General features: G+C 40.6%; 1 protein-coding gene across 1 annotated transcript in view; it reads right to left on the bottom strand.

Moving 5' to 3' along the window:
• The window catches only part of LOC107728186 (reelin-like), a 119,763-nt gene that overhangs the window by 79,672 nt on the left and 19,760 nt on the right, over positions 1–20,331 (bottom strand). The window contains exon 3 of the mRNA XM_016538285.1: positions 4,461–4,596. Coding sequence (XP_016393771.1) covers positions 4,461–4,596 — 136 coding nt within the window. The remainder of the gene's footprint in view (positions 1–4,460; positions 4,597–20,331) is intronic.

Here is a 20,331-nt window from a genome sequence, read left to right as displayed (position 1 = left end):
TCTAGACAGACCAGGGACTTATGTGAGGATCCTGTTCGTGGACTTCAGCTCGGCCTTTAACACTATCATCCCAAACCTCCTCCTGCCCAAACTATCTCAGCTCTCCGTGCCCACCTCCGTCTGTCAGTGGATCAACAGCTTCCTGACAGACAGGCAGCAGCTAGTGAGGCTGGGAAAATACACATCCAGCACCCGTATAACCAGCACTGGAGCTCCTCAGGGTTGTGTTCTCTCCCCACTGCTCTTCTCCCTCTACACCAACGACTGCACGTCTAAAGACCCCTCTGTCAAGCTCCTGAAGTTTGCAGACGACACCACACTCATCGGCCTCATTCAGGACGGTGACGAGTCTGCTTACAGACAGGAGGTCGAGCAGCTGGCTGTCTGGTGCAGTCTCAACAACTTGGAGCTCAACACGCTCAAAACTGTGGAGATGATAGTGGACTTCAGGAGGAACCCCCCTGCACTCCCCCCACTCACCATCATGGACAGCACTGTGACTGCAGTGGAGTCATTCAGGTTCCTGGGCACCACAATCTCTCAGGACCTGAAGTGGGACACTCACATTGACTCCATTGTGAAAAAGGCCCAGCAGAGGTTGTATTTCCTTCGCCAGCTGAGGAAGTTCAACCTGTCACAGGAGCTGCTGAAACAGTTCTACTCCGCCATCATTGAATCCATCCTCTGCACTTCTATAACTGTCTGGTTCAGCTCAGCTACCAAATCTGACCTCAGAAGACTACAGAGGGTAGTCCGGACTGCTGAGCGAATCATTGGTACAACCCTCCCTTCTCTCCAAGAACTGTACTCATCCATAGTGAGCAAAAGGGCTGGCAAAATCACTCTGGACCCCTCACATCCAGCACACTCCCTCTTTGAACTGTTGCCATCTGGTCGACGCTACAGAGCTCTGAGCACCAGAACGACCAGACACAGGAACTGTTTCTTCCCTCAGGCCATCCATCTCATGATCACTTAACAATAACTGTGGAACACACACTATTTATTCACTCATACACTTATTTATCTAACACACATACTCAGTCTACACCTCAAATTTGCACATAATATACAGTACCTGTACATGCAAAACTGTCTATTGTAATATACCTGCACATACAATTGTCGATTTATATATTTTTATTCCTTATTTACTTGTTCTATTTTTTATTTTTTTATTATCTGTGTTTTTTGTTCTGTCACTGTCATTCTGTTGCACTGTGGAAGCTTCTGTCACTAAAACAAATTCCTCGTATGTGTAAACATACCTGGCAATAAAGCTCATTCATTCATTCATTCATTCTTTGTGCTGTATTACATTTGTGTAGTAAAATGAAAATATGTTATTCTTATCCTATAATGAAATACTTATGTGACAAATCATTCAGACTTCAAAGATAAAAGTTCATAGTCACTGTTAGTGTTTTTTAGATCAGTGTGTTATGAATGAAATGTATGTTTTCTGAATGAGAATTGTTGGCAGTGTTTTGGTGAAACAAGCTTATTTTGAGACCTATATGAAGTGTTTTGTTGGTCTGAGTGAGTTTTGGAGGTGAGATCAACTGTTTGGCAAAGATGCATGTTGGTAATGCAGTCTGTATGAACAGTTTTGAAAAAGTGGCTTCAGTATTGAACAATGCTTGTTAGCAATTGAAAAAAAAAACTGTAAAAGTAAACTTTTCTGACAGCTTATTGATGGATTTTACTCTAGTCAGGAAAGTAGTCAGTCTATTTGTGTGTCATCTGAGGCCAAAGATTAGATTCTGACAAAAGAGAATATGTTTTTAACTAAAATGTTTGACTTTGATCTGGAAGTTTGAGGTTTGCACAAGTTGGTGTGTAGTTTTGAGGTTGTGTTTATAGTTGTGAGAAAATGATGAATTGTTTCATGAATTGTGTGTTAGCAATCGAGAAAAACTCTAAAAAGCGCACTTGTTAAAAGTCATAAAAGTGTCTCACTTTAATACACTTAAGTGGTCTTTTATTTCATTAATATTATATCATCTGCAAGTACAGTATTTAAAAAAATATAATTGTAGCATTTGAAGTACACTACAAGTGCACATTCCATACATTTAAGTGCACTTCTTTTTCACAAAGGACTACATAACATCAGTATATAATTTAAGAAAATATTTCTGTATTATAATGCCAAAATTGCCATTTTTTCAGTTGGCGTCTGTGAATTTCACGCGTTACACCTGAGAGTTAAATGAATGTTCGCTCTCTCTGCGCAGCGCTGGATGTTTGCTGGCGGTCGAGCTCGCTGTGTCTGTGGACTTCAACATTTAAACATTGGAAACTCTCTCTTTCCTCCGCCATCTCTGTGCCATTCTTCACTTCTTCAGCCGGTCATTTTATCGCCCCAGCTCACTCACATGACATCTGGCATTGGTTTATTTAACTAAAGACACTATATATGATTGACTCTTTCCAGGAAAGGAAAATAACAATAAGCACACAGCATAACTGCGTTGCATGTTCCAGAAACACAGGCTGCCCTGAACAGATGGTCCATCACAAACAGCCCGCACTCCATTCCACCACAATTAATCGTAATAACAGAAATGCCTAAACACTCCTCGCCTCAGAGGCAGCGGCACTTTTTTCCCATCATGCTTTCATGGCAGGGTTATGAATGAGGGCTGAACATTCGGCCTTGAATGCTCAGAAATGTTGCTCTCTGTCCGCCCGACATAAACGCTCAAAGTGACAAACGGCGGGAAGACAGGAACGCATGCGTGTGCACAGGACTCCTCTGACCCCGGCCTCGCTCGCCTGACAGAGACGGAAAACCCTGAAGTGTGCCCGTAAACGCCACTTCATGAATCCTGAAATGCATCTTGGCAGAGGATGCTGAATTTATTTATTGATGTACAGTAACTAACAGTATATTCCAATGTGTGTTTACTGTATATTCAGTTGTTTGGTTTTTGAACTTTTCTCTTCTAGTGCTTTTCATCTACTGTAAGATCTCTTTACAGTAGTGTAGTGAAAGTAAACTCTTCTTACAGCTACAGATACAGCTGACTTTTACTGTATCTGCACCGCTCTATTTATGCTCCGTACTGTAAGGAGGTTTTTGTAGCAGTGTTTTGAATTGATCTCGCTAGTGTCCTCCAGTCAGTGTATTTGACAGGTTTGTGTGTCATCTAAGGCCAAAGATTAGATTCTGACAAGAGAATATGTTTTTGACTAAAATGTTTGACTTTGATCTGGAAGTTTGAGGTTTGCACAAGTTGGTGTGTAGTTTTGAGATTGTGAGAAAATGATGAATTGTTTCATGAATTGTGTGTAAACTGTAAATGAGCGTCTGCTCTCAGGGGTTTGTCTGTGTCAGAAGAGCGGCATAATGGACACGTTAGATGGTCTGAGGCGCTGTCACTGTCTGTGTGCTTGTTCTCTGAGCTGTAGTGAACCGCAAACATACACCTCACCGCTGTTAGCAATGATTGTTCACCTCCATATGAGCTGGCAAATCGGCATATTTATCCTTGAGATCGGGATTTATAAATCTGCACAAACAGACGTATAGCACTGAGTGCCTTTACTCTGCCTTTGTGTGGAATTTAAAGCACATAACAAGACATCTCTCAGCAGTCTGTCATTATACTGAGTGCACTTTTCCTAGTGCACTATTCTTTCGTGTTCAGGTGTGTTGTTGGAAAATACAGGAATCATGCAGGGCATCGGGTTCAATCTTGCCTATTTCTTGAGAAAATCTTATTAAAGTCAAAATGCATTGAAGATGTTTTGTTAGTATCCTACAGATTTTTCAGCGTTCCATTCGTTGACAGTCATATAAACAAATACAGCAGTCTGATGATTCTGGATAAATGCAGTTTATGTTGTGTAAAATACAATATGCATTGAAAGGCTTCTTATATATAATATGTAAAAATACAAGACTGTAACGACAATGACTGTTTTAAACAGCAAAACAAATAGAAGTCACTACAGCAATAGTGCTCTCCTCTGCCATGATTATGGCCGTCCAACGAGGAAACTTGCATCCAAACGATCTCAAGGTTTCCCAGTCTTAAAAGTAACTTGAGAGGCCGTTCATGTCCAATTTCTGACTAGGAAAATGATCATTCTGATAACATGTGAAGGCAGCATGAATATTCACACCTGATCATGTTTGCTGACCTCATTCTTGATTCTGCACTCAGAGTGTCATCTAGATGTGAGGAGGAAAAGCTCTTCTCAGCAGGTTTTTGTTTTTGATCTGACCTTCTGTTGTTCTGAAACTGCATGCATGTTTATTGCAAACCTACATCAGAGAAGGGTTTGGTTTCTGGAAGCGTGGCATGTTTTATGCAAACACAACGATCTCTCAGGTGAGCCTCAGGATTCACTCACTCGTGAAGAATCTGCCTCATGATGTCAGAGTTTTTCCTCATGCCTGAAATAGAGCCGTGTGGTTTGCATGAGCTGTGTATGTTGGATGCGTGACTCACATGAAGTTGACGCAGCCGGTGCCGGGTGGAGGAGCGATCCAGATGAAGCTGAGGCTGGTGGAGGGCAGGTGACTGACGTGAGACGCCACCACACTGCACACAAACTGAGTCCCGAACTGCCTGTCTGACATCACCCCTGACAAACACACACATGAAGACAACAGAGTTTGACATGTGAGCTCATCGTAACTATTTGTGGAAATCAACACAATACAAGCGGTTTGCCTGCGAGATGGAAACGAAGAAGTTTTTGCTTGCAAGTTGTTTTCCAGAAGGTATTATGTTTATATTGATATGTGGAAGCAAGAGGTCATGTTAGTCCCAGCTGGGAAATGTTGTGGAAATGAACTATTTCACCCAGCAGAGCTTTGCATGAAGAATTCATTTTTTTTCCCATTCAAATGTATGACGTATGATTGTGAAACAAATGCATAAATCCTGCAATTTTTTTATTCCTTTTTAGAGCACCAAAATGTGACCTGAATAAAACACAGTCAGTGGTGTGTTTGTGCTACGGTTCCGGTCACACTTCTTTCTGAAAATGCTGAAAAGAAAAACAGAACGTCAAAATACAATTAATGAGGAAAAGAGAACACACACACACTCACACACACACACATGTTGGGTTTCCATGTTTTATGGGTTCATTCCATATTCATAATGGTTTTTCTACTGTACAGACTGTGTTTTCTATCCTCTTAACCTAAGCCTCTCACACAGAACTACAGGCCATTTTTACATTCTCTAAATGCTTCATTCTGTATGGTTTATAAGCTGTTTTCCTCGTGCAGAGCAAACAAATGTCCCCACAAGGTCAAGGATTTTGGATATCGCCATCTTTGTGAGGACATTTTTTCCTCATAATCTGACAGCAAAATTTAGACTTTTTGCATATGCAGTTATTATCCAGATGGGTTTCTGAACGTCTGAACAGCAAAAAACAAAACAAAACAAAAAAACACATAGGCTTTTTTCAAATCTGACTCAAACCACATATGGAGATGGTTTAAAATGCGATTTGATTGATGTATCTCAGTCTGGAAGCTCATGGCTGCTCAAATTGGATTTCAAGTTGTCTTTTGTGTCACTCTTAACATGACACACAATGATCACATCAAAACCAGTGATGGAAATGCCATAAGTATTCATACAGTATTCAAACAAAGTTGAAGCCGGCTGTGATTCCGGAACATCACAATATTTCAATTTCCAATTTCATTTTCAAACACTTTATTTGTCGCCTAGGGGCATTTCACAAGGTCGCATAGAGTAAACAATACACATAAGAGACATCACACATGATGTGCACAATATACGTATTAATAATCTGCTACAGGCAGATACTTAAAAAATATGTCCAAACCATTTCTGAGTACAATCCAAATACCAAATATATAGCAGTCTCCTCCGTCACAGAGTTTTTCTTGTGCGACAGGGCACTTGTTTGAAGAGCGAGATGATGCACCTCCAGTTTTCCTGCATCTGTTTTGAAAGCCTCGTCACATTCGTATGTGCAGATAAAGGATAAATGTTACTGCAATACTGCATAAAAAATACAGTCCGTTAATTCTCATTATTCAGTTAAAATTGTACTTCTAATTGTTGGTTTAAGTCACGATAGACAGAGGATAGAGAACAGGCAGGAAATGTCTGTGGCTAATTATAGCTGCCAAAATCTCACAATTCTGTTTCTGTATTTGTTTCAGACCCAAACCACTGTTGTGAAAAACACCCCTGATTAAATAGCATTAAAAACCGAGCGATACTGCGGTCCTGAAAAACTCAGACGTCTGTATTTCTTCAATTCTTGATGTTTAGTGAGGATGATCTCATGTCAGTGTTAACAGGCCTCCGGTGTGCTGATATCATCACTCACTCGAGGAGAAAACTGATTGTTTCCATTTCATTTATGATGTCCAGAGTAAACTTCTCTCACAGGACTGAAATAAAGTCAAAGCATAAACAATGTGTGCATTTCCTTTCACATGCAGATAGAAAACTAGAGAGCCGTCGATCCCCCACGGCCACCCACACTTGAGCTGAATAAAGTCCTCTGCCCTCCCACTTCCCTGCCTTCACGTACACACACACACACACACACACACACAGGTTTGTTTTTGTGAAATGTGGGGACATCCCATAGGTGTAATGGTTTTTCTACTGTACAGACCATATACATCATTTGCCCTACACCAACCCTACCCCTAAACCTACCCCTCACAGGAAACTTTGTGCTATTTCAGATTTTCAATACACTCCATTCTGTGTGATTTATAAGCGTTTTGCACAGTGGGGACATGGGGTAATGTCCTGAAAAGTCACCTTCTCCTTGTAATACCTATGTCATACCCTTGTCATTATACAAATTTATGTCCTCATTTGTCACAAAAACGCACACACACACACACACACACACACACACACACACACTCCGTTCAATATCCTCGTCTGAGATTTTCACTCCAAATGGCCTCTAAAACGAGAGGAAAGATGATTTGGCGTACAACAGATGGGCACGGGGTGGCACAGACTGGCACGCATGATGCTCACTGCTGCTCATTAAAATGCAGATTCATAATTTCAACTCAACACATATTAGTCGAATAAAGCAGTCTGACTCATTACTGTTAACCTCAGTGTTGCCATATAGCAGCTCAAATCTATGGTTTTGGCAACACGTAACGAGTCATTGACAAACGTTTTCGAAAATGTGAAAACTAAACTTGTGAACGTACACTGATCTCTAAACGAAAGTGTTTGCTCCTATCACTAATTAAATGTAGTGTTTTCAATAGAAGTGTTGACAGTCTGTTGACACTGAAGGTTTGTAGGATGTTTGGTCATCTATCAAGTGTCACTTCAAGAAAAGAGTCTTTCTTCTCTCCATCCTGAAACCTCCTGCGCCACCCATGCGCCTCGTCTCCGGCTCTGAATCTCAGCGTATAGCTTCCACTCGCTCAGAGCCGGCTCGTCATCCATCATGCAACAGCAGGGTATGAATATTTATTAATCAAACATACAGTATGTGAACGGGTGGGTTAGTGAGATCTAGACGTGTCTGGCCTTCTCAGGCCTTCCTAGAAAGACATACGAAGAACATGACGTCGTTGATATAGTGTTGCGTTATATGGAATCGCTGGCCAAAAGTCACTTTGTTCCCCTGAGAAACTGACCCGGGGTCAGAAACTGGAGGTCCAGAAGCTTCTCGATCACTTGGCAACCCTTCCTTGCTTTGCCATTGGTCCATTTCATAATCTGCCAATCATCCTACACTGCCATTGTCATGGCGATGACAGAAGTGCTCTTTGTGTTGCCAGGAAGAAGCTGTGTGCCCGGCTCAGAGACGCAGGAGCCCGGGGCCGAGGGAGTGGGGGCCGACACAATGCAGAGAGGATTATTGGCCAGAAGACAATTCAGCCACCTGGGAGAATCTGTGTGTGTGTGTGTGTGTGTCTATAATCACCAATCATGTTTATTCACTGCTGCATACATGCACTGAACTACGGCTGAGGCCCTTTGCACAGCAGTTGTTTTGCTCTTGATCTTTTCACTTTCTGAATGTTGAACTGTGGACTTGGATCTGCACCAGCCGCCCAATGAGCCGTGATACTATAGAAATACAGCAGAAACGAGTGAAGGGGTTTCTGTGTTGGACTGGCCATCTGGAGCAGATCCCAGTGAATCTGAAAAAAAAAAAAAATCTACAGCATTCTGTTTGATAACAATAGTGTAGTCTCTAATGTGATCTTCACGATCATTAAGTATCGTTATCATTACTGTTACTGCACACAAACATCTGCTGCAGCTGTGAGGTGACCTCTGACCCCTGACCTTTGACCCCAACCGGTGCTAGGTCAATCATGATTTGTCTTTGCAGCAAAAATGATGTTGTGAAGCTTGTGGATCAATAGTTCATTATAAAGCAGTTAATTCGGGTCATTTGATTTCATTTGCTGATGTCTCGTAGCGGAACTGGAGCATGTCTCAGTTTCTATCACTCAACATCCCATCGGTCTCTGTGCTTCTCACAGACGTGCAGCGGTCGGTCACGGAGCAGAAACCAACAAAATAATCAGCCGTATTACGTCTCAAACACAATTGACTCAATATGTGTAAAAGCAACAACAGAACTGAAATGAAAAACGATTAGCATCTTTCCCAGTCAGAAGGCTGAAGTCAAGGAACGAGTCAGTGTTGTCCAGTCGCAGACCTTCTTTGATTACGTGAAATCACGTTTGTGACTTTTAGACCTCCCAAGCACAAAGAGCATCTTTCAGCCTTGGTGAAAATTTCTTCTCTTCAGTAAAAATCTGTTTTGTTGCTTTTGAAAAAATGTGGAAACTTGGCTGGATACTTTGACTTCTAATTGATGACAGCAAGAAAAATATCTCTTTACTTCTTACACTTACAGATGATTCTAAAGCTCGTCATTGTCTCCTTTGATTCTCATCTCCTGTCTTCTCTTTCTCTCTTCAGCTGAAATGCCATTAACTTTTGTCTGTCCATCCATATGCATGTTTTGTGATGCTTCTTTATCAGATTCATGTCCTCCACTAGTTGCCACTCCCCTCATCTCAGAATGGCCATTTCAGTGACTTTCAGAAGGATTCGCGATCAGAATAAAGTTGAGATGAAAGACAGGAGCAATGTCAAAAGTCAGCCGAGGCGCCAGAGGGCCAGTTTCGTCACTGACGCAGCTGAAGCTCTTTTGCCTCTCCTGGGAGGCATCAGCACTAATTTGAAGTTTAATTTGACGTGACTCCCCGGCTAATCGTGCGAGCTAGAAATGGACTTGACTTGTGCTAATTTGCGACGGCCACGACGCAGCGTTCCCTTCGGAGGCCGCAAACAAACAGGAGCGGCGTGGCTGGTGGAGACGTGTGGGTGACACGAGCGGCTGAGACAGGTGGACGCGGGCAGCCCTGGAGAACGCCTCGCATCTGAAATGCTTTCACCCCGCATGGCCTCCGGGACGCCGGGCACCCGCTCATGCCAACAGCCGGCGAAATGTACTTAACAAATCAAGACAATGTTGCCAATAAGTGAAAAATGTATTTTTTCCAACAACATTTGGGTCACTAGTGCCCTCATGGATGCCTCATATAAACTGGATGACAGGATGGGACGCTCGCGACGGATGGGCTTTTAGAAGCAGAAATTTAAGGACGGTTTTGCTTTCAACTGAGCCATTTAAAGCTTGGGAAAGTGCATCTCATCCCTCCTCCATTAGGAGCCTTTCTCTAGGGCTCTTCTACTGTTATCGTCAGAGGAACTTTAAAAATTCATCAGAAAGTGAAAGTGCATCCTAGAAAACATGTAGGTCTTCACGACAACGGTAAAGAACACAAGAGAGGCGGAAGAGGGATGTGTGTTATCAGAGCACTGTGATGAATGGAAGGACTGTATCTATACTGACTAACTGTGGCTGCGTCTCAATCAGATCCTAGTTCAGTAGATCACTGTCTCTCAATCACAAAATCTTTCCCGTGCACTGGAACATTCGCTTCCTAAAAATCCCACAATGCACCACAAAAACCAGAGAGCGATGATGTACAAATTCTTGTCATCGAGTATTTCATTGGTATTTTAAATCAATATTGAAACGAGGGATTTCATGAGAATCTGTAGTGAGAGCACAACACTGAGCGACACTCGCAAAGACAGATGCAGCAGAACTGCAAAAATGAATAAATCAGTTTTGATATCCAAACCTAAATACAATATTTATGAAATTTCATCAATAATTTGCTCCTATGCTCAGGACACTGTCATGATGTTCCCCTGTCTTGTGTTACTTCCTGTCTAGAGAGCCATTTGTAGTCAACTTGTAGTCCTATTGTTTCATTGGTCCCCTTGATTGCTTCCCCAGGTGTGTCTTGTTACATTGTCATCTTGTGTTTTAGTCAGTTTTGGTCAGTCATTGTCTTGACTAAGATGTAACGTGTTGTCCTTAGCCTTGTTCTTCCTGCGTACTTGTTACCTCTTCATGCCCTGAATTTTACCTCTTGTTTATTAAACCTTACACTGCTAGCATTCACTGATCTCTAAACGAAAGTGTTTGCTCCTATCACTAATTAAATGTAGTGTTTTCAATAGAAGTGTTGACAGTCTGTTGACACTGAAGGTTTGTAGGATGTTTGGTCATCTATCAAGTGTCACTTCAAGAAAAGAGTCTTTCTTCTCTCCATCCTGAAACCTCCAGCGCCACCCATGCGCCTCGTCTCCGACTCTGAATCTCAGCGTATAGCTTCCACTCGCTCAGAGCCGGCTCGTCATCCATCATGCAACAGCAGGGTATGAATATTTATTAATCAAACATACAGTATGTGAACGGGTGGGTTAGTGAGATCTAGACGTGTCTGGCCTTCTCAGGCCTTCCTAGAAAGACATACGAAGAACATGACGTCGTTGATATAGTGTTGCGTTATATGGAATCGCTGGCCAAAAGTCACTTTGTTCCCCTGAGAAACTGACCCGGGGTCAGAAACTGGAGGTCCAGAAGCTTCTCGATCACTTGGCAACCCTTCCTTGCTTTGCCATTGGTCCATTTCATAATCTGCCAATCATCCTACACTGCCATTGTCATGGCGATGACAGAAGTGCTCTTTGTGTTGCCAGGAAGAAGCTGTGTGCCCGGCTCAGAGACGCAGGAGCCCGGGGCCGAGGGAGTGGGGGCCGACACAATGCAGAGAGGATTATTGGCCAGAAGACAATTCAGCCACCTGGGAGAATCTGTGTGTGTGTGTGTGTGTGTCTATAATCACCAATCATGTTTATTCACTGCTGCATACATGCACTGAACTACGGCTGAGGCCCTTTGCACTGCATTTGTTTTGCTCTTGATCTTTTCACTTTCTGAATGTTGAACTGTGGACTTGGATCTGCACCAGCCGCCCAATGAGCCGTGATACTATAGAAATACAGCAGAAACGAGTGAAGGGGTTTCTGTGTTGGACTGGCCATCTGGAGCAGATCCCAGTGAATCTGAAAAAAAAAAAAAATCTACAGCATTCTGTTTGATAACAATAGTGTAGTCTCTAATGTGATCTTCACGATCATTAAGTATCGTTATCATTACTGTTACTGCACACAAACATCTGCTGCAGCTGTGAGGTGACCTCTGACCCATGACCTTTAACCCCAACCGGTGCTGGGTCAATCATGATTTGTCTTTGCACCAAAAATGATGTTGTGAAGCGTGTAGATCAATAGTTCATTATACCGCAGTTAATTCGGGTCATTTAATTTCATTTGCTGCTGTCTCGCAGTGGAACTGGAGCATTTCTCTGTTTCTATCGCTCAACATCCCATCGGTCTCTGCAACACAAAATAATCAGCCTTACTATGCCTTCAACACAAGTTACTCAAAATGTGTAAAAGCAACAACAGAGCCGAAATGGAAAATGACTAGCATCTTTCCCAGTCAAGGAACAAGTCGAGTCGCAAACCTTTGATAACGTGAAATCACATTTGTGGCTTAAGTCAAGTGGCTTTTAGACCTCCAAAGCAGAGTTGGTGTAAATTTCTTCTCTTCAGTAAAAATCTGTTTTGTTGCTTTTTAAAAGATGTGGAAACCTGGCTGGATACTTTGACTTCTAACTGATGACAGTAAGAAAAATACCTTCTTACACTTACAGGCGATTCCAAAGCTCTTTGTTGTCTCGTCTCCCTTGAATCTCACTTCTCTCCTCTCACTTTCTGTCCTCTCTTTCTCTCTTCAGCTGAAATGCCGTTACCTTTTGTCTGTCCATCCATATCCATGTCCATTCAGAAACTGTTTTGCAATGCTCAGAGCTGGATAGATTACTTACAAATGGTAGTCCGTTACTGATTCCAAATTTTGTCAAGGTTTCCCAAACTGGGGTTTAGGAAGGAACTGCAGGGTGTTTGTGAGTTTAATGAAAAGCTAATAATTAATTAAGTCATAAAAATGTAAAATAAAATAAAAATATTTTAATAAAAATAAAACACTTACTAAAAATGAAATATTGTGTTTACCTGGATGACATGTAGACGTTTTAGAAAGTACCATTTAAAAGATGAAAAAGAATTAGGGAGAATCAATAAATTATGAATAATTTATTGCTATTGTGTGAATATATGTAATCCAAGTAATCAATAAAAAAGTAACTGTAGTCTGATTACGAGTATTTTAAAATGTAATCTAATTACAAGCACTTAATTTTTGGAATCTGATTACGTAATCCAGATTACTTGTAACTACCCAGCACTGGCAATGCTTCTTTATCAGATTCATGTCTTCCACTGGTTTCCGCTCGCTTCAGCTCAGAATGGCTGTTTCAGTGACTTTCAGAAGGATTCGCGATCAGAATAAAGTTGAGATGAAAGACAGGAGCAATGTCAAGAGTCAGCCGCGGCGCCAGAGGGCCTGTTCCGTCACGGACGCAGCTGAAGCTCTTTTGCCTCTCCTGGGAGGCATTAGCACTAATTTGAAGTTTAATTTGACGTGACTCCTCGGCTAATCGTGCAAGCTAGAAATTAATTAATCTGACTTGACTTGTGCTAATTTGCGACGGCCGCGACGCAGCGTTCCCTTTGGAGGCCGCAAACAAACAGGAGCGGCGTGGCTGGCGGAGACGTGTCGGAGACACGAGCGGCTGAGACAGGTGGGACACGGCCAGGCCTGGAGAACGCCTCGCGTCTGAAGCGCTTCACCTCCGGGACAGCAGCCGGAATCATGCAATTAACAAATAGGGCCATGTTGCCAATAAGTGAAAAACGTCTTTTTTTCCAACAACATTTGGGTCACTAGTGCCCTCATGGATGCCTCATATAAACTGGATGACAGGATGGGACGCTTGCGACGGATGGGCTTTTAGAAGCAGAAATTAAAGGACGGTTTTGCTTTCAACCGAGCCATTTAAAGCTTGGGAAAGTGCACCTCATTCCTCCTCCATTAGGAGCCTTTCTCAAGGGCTCTTCTTCTGTTATCCTCAGAGGAACTTTAAAAATTGATCAAAAAGTGAAAGCGCATCCTAGAAAACATGTAGGTCTTCACAACATCGAAAGGAAAACAAGAGAGTGATGTGTGTATTGCCAGTGCACTGTGATGAATGGAATCTACACTGACTAACAGCGGCTGCGTCTCAATCAGATCCTAGTTCAGTAGATCACTGTCTCAATCACAAAATCCTTCATGAGCACTGGAACATTCGCTTCCTAAAGATCCCACTAGAGATAAGAAAATAGAGGTAAGAAAATTGCTTATCATGATTATAGTGAATTATTAAAATGATCACGGTTATCGGTGTTATCACGGTATTGTTAAAATGCTGGACATGTTCTGACACATAAATCGTTTCACCAAGTTTTATATTTAAAATCAGCAAACAACAAATAAAATGTCTTTTTGTTTGCATAAACCAGGGGTGTCAAACTCAGTTCCTGGAGGGCCGGAGCCCTGCAAAGTTTAGATGCAACCCTAATTAAACACACCTAATCCAGCTAATCGTGTCATTTAGGCTTATTTGAAAACTACATGGTTTGTGTGTTGGAGCAGGGTTGGAACTAAACTCTGCAGGGCTTCAGCCCTCCAGGAACTGAGTTTGACACCCCTGGCATAAACACTAAAACAATAACATTACCAATGATGTCCGGATTTTAAATGACAACATGACTGACAACAGTATATCTAATAGCATGTACGAAATGTTCCAATAAAGCTTTGAAAAAGTTTCATAAAATGACAAACCTCACATGTCAGGCTTTACATAAAGAAAAGGGTTAAGTCAAAATGATAACTGAATAATACATTTTATATGTATTTTATCTGCTCCATAAATAATTCTAGATATCTTATCCGCATTGTTTAAATGTGTAGAATCCACAGCTTGTTTTTCATCAACCGGTCACAATTTACAGCAGGGCATGCGTTTTCCGGACAGACAGAAACCGCACACAGACTGAATGTAATGTAAGTCTCTGTAAATCCACTCTCTGACAGCAGGTGGCACTTATGGAGCAGCAGAATTACAGCTGTTTCCCGTAACCTCCGCACACAAAGTAGCATTGCGATTAAAACACTACTTTATTAGGTACTACATGGAGTGAAGATGAAAGCAAAATGCCATCAAATCTTTTCTGAAGACAGTCAGAACCTTCAGAGGTACATTCATATAATTAATTAATTCATATATTCTTATGAAACTTCGCAGTATTCCTTTGAAAAAATAACGGTAATCAAATATGTTTTTAGTGATAATTAAAATATGAAATGGTAATACTAACCCATGGGGAATTTTATCATGATTTATCGCCAAACCAGTAATCGTTCCATCCCTGGATCCCACAATGCACCACAAAAACCAGTGAGCGATGATGTAAAAATTATTGTCGAGTATATCATTGGTATTTTATATCAATATTGAAACGACGGATTTTATGAGAATCTGTAGCAAGAGCACAACACTGAGTGACAGATGCAGTAGAACAGCAAAAATTAATAAATATCTTTTGATATCCAAACTGTACAATATTTATAAAACTTCATGAATAATTTGCTCCTAAGCTCAGGACACACTGACCCATGGGCGTAGAATATGTGGGGAACGCAGGGGACGTGTCCCCCCACTTTTAATAAAATGTAAATTTGTCCACCACATTTTCTCGGGCAGCTGTGTTCACAGAGGTTTTAAAGGGTCAGTGTGAATAAATCTAGATTTAAATGGTTAGTTCACCAAAAAATGAGAATTCTGTCATTAATTACTCAGCCTCATGTCGTTCCAAACCCGTAAGACCTTCGGTTCATCCTTCATTCAGACGGCTTTCCAAGTGAATTCTTTAAAAAATGTTCTACTGATCTTGCCCCTAATTTACTTTCTGTGTATGACGAATCCTCCACTTCTGGCTCGTTGCCAGAGACTATGAGACAAGCAATTATATCTCTCGTCTATAAGAAGGATAAAAACGTATCAGAATGCAGCTCATATTGGCCGATTTCATTACAAAATATTAGCAAACCGACTGGAAACAGTATTACCTTAATTAGTATCTGATGACCAGACAGAGTTAATTAAAAATCACTACTCATTTTATAATATACGCACTCCATCCGATACTGCAGATGTGCTTTTGTCGCTCGATGCTGAGAAGGCATTTGATCGGGTGGAGTGGGACTATACCGCTTCTATAGCCTCAAAAAATTTGGATTCGGGACAAAGTTTATATCATGGATCCGAATTTTATAGTCTTCACCTGTAGCAGCAATTCGCACAAATAATAATCTCTCACCCTTCTTTTCACTAGAATGTGGGACCAGACAGGGCTGTCCCTTATCCGCTTTGTTATTTGCATTGGTAATTGAGCCCCTAGCCACTGCAATAAGGAATGATATTAATATTAAGGGTATACAGAGGGAAAATTCCGAACATAAAGTTTCTCTATATGCGGATGACACCCTTCTGTATATATCTGAGCCATTAAAGAGTCTGCCACAAATATTGACTTTACTGGATGCTTTTGGGAAAATATCAGGCTACAAAACAAATATGCAGAAAAGTGGGCTTATGCCTATCGACTCTGCTGCTAGACAGATTATCTTTAGCTCTTTACTATTTAAATTAACTAAAGATAAATTCAAATACCTAGGTATATGGATCACTAATAAGTACAAATATTTGTACAAAGCAAATTTCCCCCCACTGATGGATTCCATTAAAAAAGACTTTGAACATTGGAGCCCATTACCATTATCATTAGGAGGCAGAATAAATACTATAAAATGAATATTCTACCCAGATTCCTATATCTTTTCCAATGCATACCTATATTTTTCACGAAATCTTTTTTCTCACTATTAGACAAATTAATATCATCATTCATATGGAACAGGAAAAATGTGTGCATCCGCAAAAGTATTTTACAGCGACACAGAGAGCATGGAGGACTGTCTTTACCCAACATTCAGTATTACCACTAGGCTGCTTATATCCGTGCAATGTTATATTGGGTTAATTCATCAAATAATAGTGGTCCCAATTGGTTGTCTTTAGAAAATATGTCATGTCGACCGGCCTCTCTTAACGCCCTGCTCTGCTCAAAACTCCCACCACCCGAACCAATATTTACATTTTCTTCAAATCCAGTTGTGAAACACTCATTCTAAATATGGGCACACTTTAGAAGAAGTTTTGCACTCAAGGAATTATCAGTCTACGCTCCCATAGCAAGAAATCACATTTACCCCGTCTATTATAGATGAAACCTTTAATATTTGGTCTGTGAAAGGTCTTAGGACACTAAAAGATATGTTTATTGATGGAGACGTTGCATCATTCAGTCAAGTGAAAATGAAGTTCCAAATTCCTGACTCCCACTTTTTTAGATTTCTTCAGCTTTGTAGCTTTGTGTCTTCCTCATTGAGCCACTATCCTTCGTTGCGTCCCTGTTCCCTTCTTGAGTCTATTATGGACCTGAGGCCATATTCCAAAGGAGTCATTGGTAAAATGTATTCTGTAATCAATTCTCATAACCTGGAAGCCCTAGCTCAATTAAAAAGAAAATGTGAGGTGGAATTAGACATAGAACTCTCGGAAGACATGTGGCAGTCTGTCTTAAATAATATTTATTAATCTTCAATTTGTCTAAAACATAGAGAAATTCAATTTAAAATGGTTCACAGACTGCATTGGTCCAAAGTTAAATTAGCCAAATTCAAACCAAATTTAGACCCTAACTGTGATAGGTGTGAAATTGAGCCAGCTACGCTATCTCACATGTTTTGGCTTTGTCCAAAATTAAAAGACTTCTGGCAGTTAGTATTTAAATTTCTCTCTGATACATTAAAGACTCGTATGGAGCCTGAGGCCATAATTTCATTATTTGGTATCATACCATGATCTATATATATATAAAAAATTCACATCAGAAAGTATGTATAATTGTGCAACAGGGGGAATTGTTGTGGTTAGGGATGTTATCTAAAAAATGAAAAAAGATGTCTAACTGTATTATATGTCTCATGTTTGACAAAATATTCAATAAAAACACTTTGGAACAGAAATACATTTAATGTCCGCTCCTCTCTTACATTTAGTTATTGTGTCACTTAATTGCCCTGCATATATATATATTATTTGTATAAAATACAGTGGAAATCAGATACACAGCAGATATACAGTACTGTTTTGCTACTCCCAGCTGATCCCTGACTTTATGTGTTACTTGAAGAAATAAATTAATTACGGCATGTTTCAGATAACGGCGGCACTAATGACTATGAGTGTCTACATGCTATATGTGTTTTACAGCACTGAGTTACAGAGATGCATGTGTGTGTGTGTGTGTGTGAGTGTGAGTGAGTGAGTGTGTTTACATTTAGTTATTCTGTCACTTAATTGTCCTGCATATACAGTATGTTGTTTGTTTGAAATAGAGGGGAAATCAGATATACAGCAGTATTTTATATTATATGTGATACATAACGTGACTTTTTTGTTACTCCCAGTCCCAGCTGATCCCTGACTTTGTGTTACTTGAAGAAAAAAATTAATTACAGCATGTTTTAACTAACGGCTGCATTAACGGTCATGAGTGTTTACAGGCTATATGTGTTTTACAGCACTGAGTTACAGAGATGCATGTATGAAATGTTCACCAGTGGGTGAGCAGTGATGTGTGTGTCTGTGTGTGTGTGTGTGTGTGTGTGTGTAGCTGAGGGCCTGTCAGAGGAGTCAAAGAGCAGACTGATCACAGAGCTGCTGAGCTTTTGAAGTCTCTCAGGGACTGACAGCTCTTCAACCCCATGAGAGCACGAGCACGAGCACACACACACACACACACACACACACACACACACAATGTGAACCAAGAATGATGGCATAAAGCAGCATGCAAATGAAAGCAGAGAGCGTAAATAGAGGAAATGGCACCCACTCCTGCTTCACAAACACTCTCTGTTTTACTCCATTTTTTCTCCTTCACTTCACCCACTCATTAATATTTTTTTTTTAATTCTTTTGTTTCTTTTCACTGGATGCGATATTCACCCTTTCAGAACCCTTTGGGAACAGATGGTGATAATGACATTGGAAGAAACTTCAACTTCCAGCAAAGAAGCTGCAGTGTGTAATTCAATCTGAAACGTAAGACTCTTCACATTTAGCATTAATTTGGGTGTGAAGATCCATTTAATCCAGTCAGTTATTTGTGTTAACATTCAGGTTCACTGGCAATAAATGAACCATTGTTAAAATGTTTTGTTTTCATTTGAACACATTTTGCAGACACACAAACTCTGGGTCCACTTTGTTTAAAAGAAGTCGAAACCTTTGCAAGATCTGCATCGCTGCTGCTTGACATGTTTTCAATGCACACAAACACAGCAATCCTGCAGTGATCTCTCACTTACAGTACAGCTAACCGACTACAGATTGAGCACACCTCACATGAACAAAAACAACATACTGGCAGAGCTGTGCAGAAACCGATTACACGATCAGATTCCAAAAATCCACAACTCGTAATTACAGTTTATTACAGTTTATAATGCTCATAATCAGATTACGGTTACTTTTTTATGGATTACATGATTACATATTACTCACAATATGCAGTAAATCATTCCTAATTTATTGATTCTCCCTAATTCTCCTTTTTCTCTTTTAAATTTCACAGTCCTACTGTGTGTCATACCATTTAGCTACCATTTGACTATATTCACAATGTGGAATAGTCATGTACACGTCATGTATCTAAATTTATAATTTAGCTTTTTTTTAACTCACAAACCCACTGCAGTTTTTGCATTAAGCCCAGTTTGGGAAAACCTGGTGATGCAATATAAAAAAAAAGGAATATATCTTCTTTCTCTTTGCTTTTTTATATCAGTATAGTACGTTTCATAGTAAGTTTAAAACAAGTTAGATAAAAGTAATCTAAAAGTAATCTAAAAAGTAGTCCGAATACATTACCTAAAACAAGTAACCTAGATTACGTTACTAACTAGTTTTCATTGTGTAATCTGTAATCAGTAATAGACTACAATCCACCCAGCTCTGCACACTGACATGTATCTCAAAAACGCATCGTTTACATTTCCGTTGAGAATGATAAAACAAGTCTTCCAGTGTCCGCATTTCTATTGTTCTTAACGCTTGTCCCAGCTCTCTTCCATCTGACATACGTCAAAGTTAGTGTCACTGTGTCCTCATCATAAATCCAGCATTTGAGATCAGACGCCATTAGTCACAATGAAATAGAAACTGTGAAACTGAGTAAAGGTACGAGCACACATTCTGTTTGACAAACAATCCTGCGTGTCTGGCGGTAATAGTGCGATGTAAACCGCTCTGAACAAATAGCATGGAATTTTATGGATAAAGCCCAATCTGTAATGAGCCTAATTTACATAGAAAGGGGCGTGTTTGCATGGAAACGAATGTCAGTGTTTTAATTTACATACTAAACGAGCAGTTTATGTCTGCTTACACAAGATTGTGGACGATTACTGAATGAGACACAGTGTTTATGCTGGATAACTGTTTAATAATACTTCTCCCCTCAGTGTTCAGGGTCTTTTGTGATGGAGATGAAATGTGTTGATAATGGTGTGAGGACCTTAATGATCTGCCTGCCAGTGAATGAGTGTATATGCTGCTGTCCGTCACTGACCCGTACCAGCCAGTACTGATGAGGTGAAAACAGATTTAATGATGAAAAACTACAAGAGGACCTATCTTTGGACGACTGAACTTTTCACACTGGGCTGTGTCTGAAATCACTCATTCAATACACTCGTGTGTGTGTGTGTGTGTGTGTGTGTGTGTGTGTGTGTGTGAGGGTGTGTGTGCGAGTGTGAGTGTGTGTGTGCGTGTGTGAGTGTGTGTGTGTGTGGGTGTGTGTGTGAGTGAGT

This window comes from Sinocyclocheilus rhinocerous, unplaced genomic scaffold (assembly GCF_001515625.1).
Source record: "Sinocyclocheilus rhinocerous isolate Xijiao unplaced genomic scaffold, SAMN03320098_v1.1 scaffold367, whole genome shotgun sequence".
In the NCBI taxonomy this organism is placed as follows: Eukaryota; Metazoa; Chordata; class Actinopteri; order Cypriniformes; family Cyprinidae; genus Sinocyclocheilus; species Sinocyclocheilus rhinocerous.
This window is presented reverse-complemented; position numbering and strand designations above follow the sequence as displayed.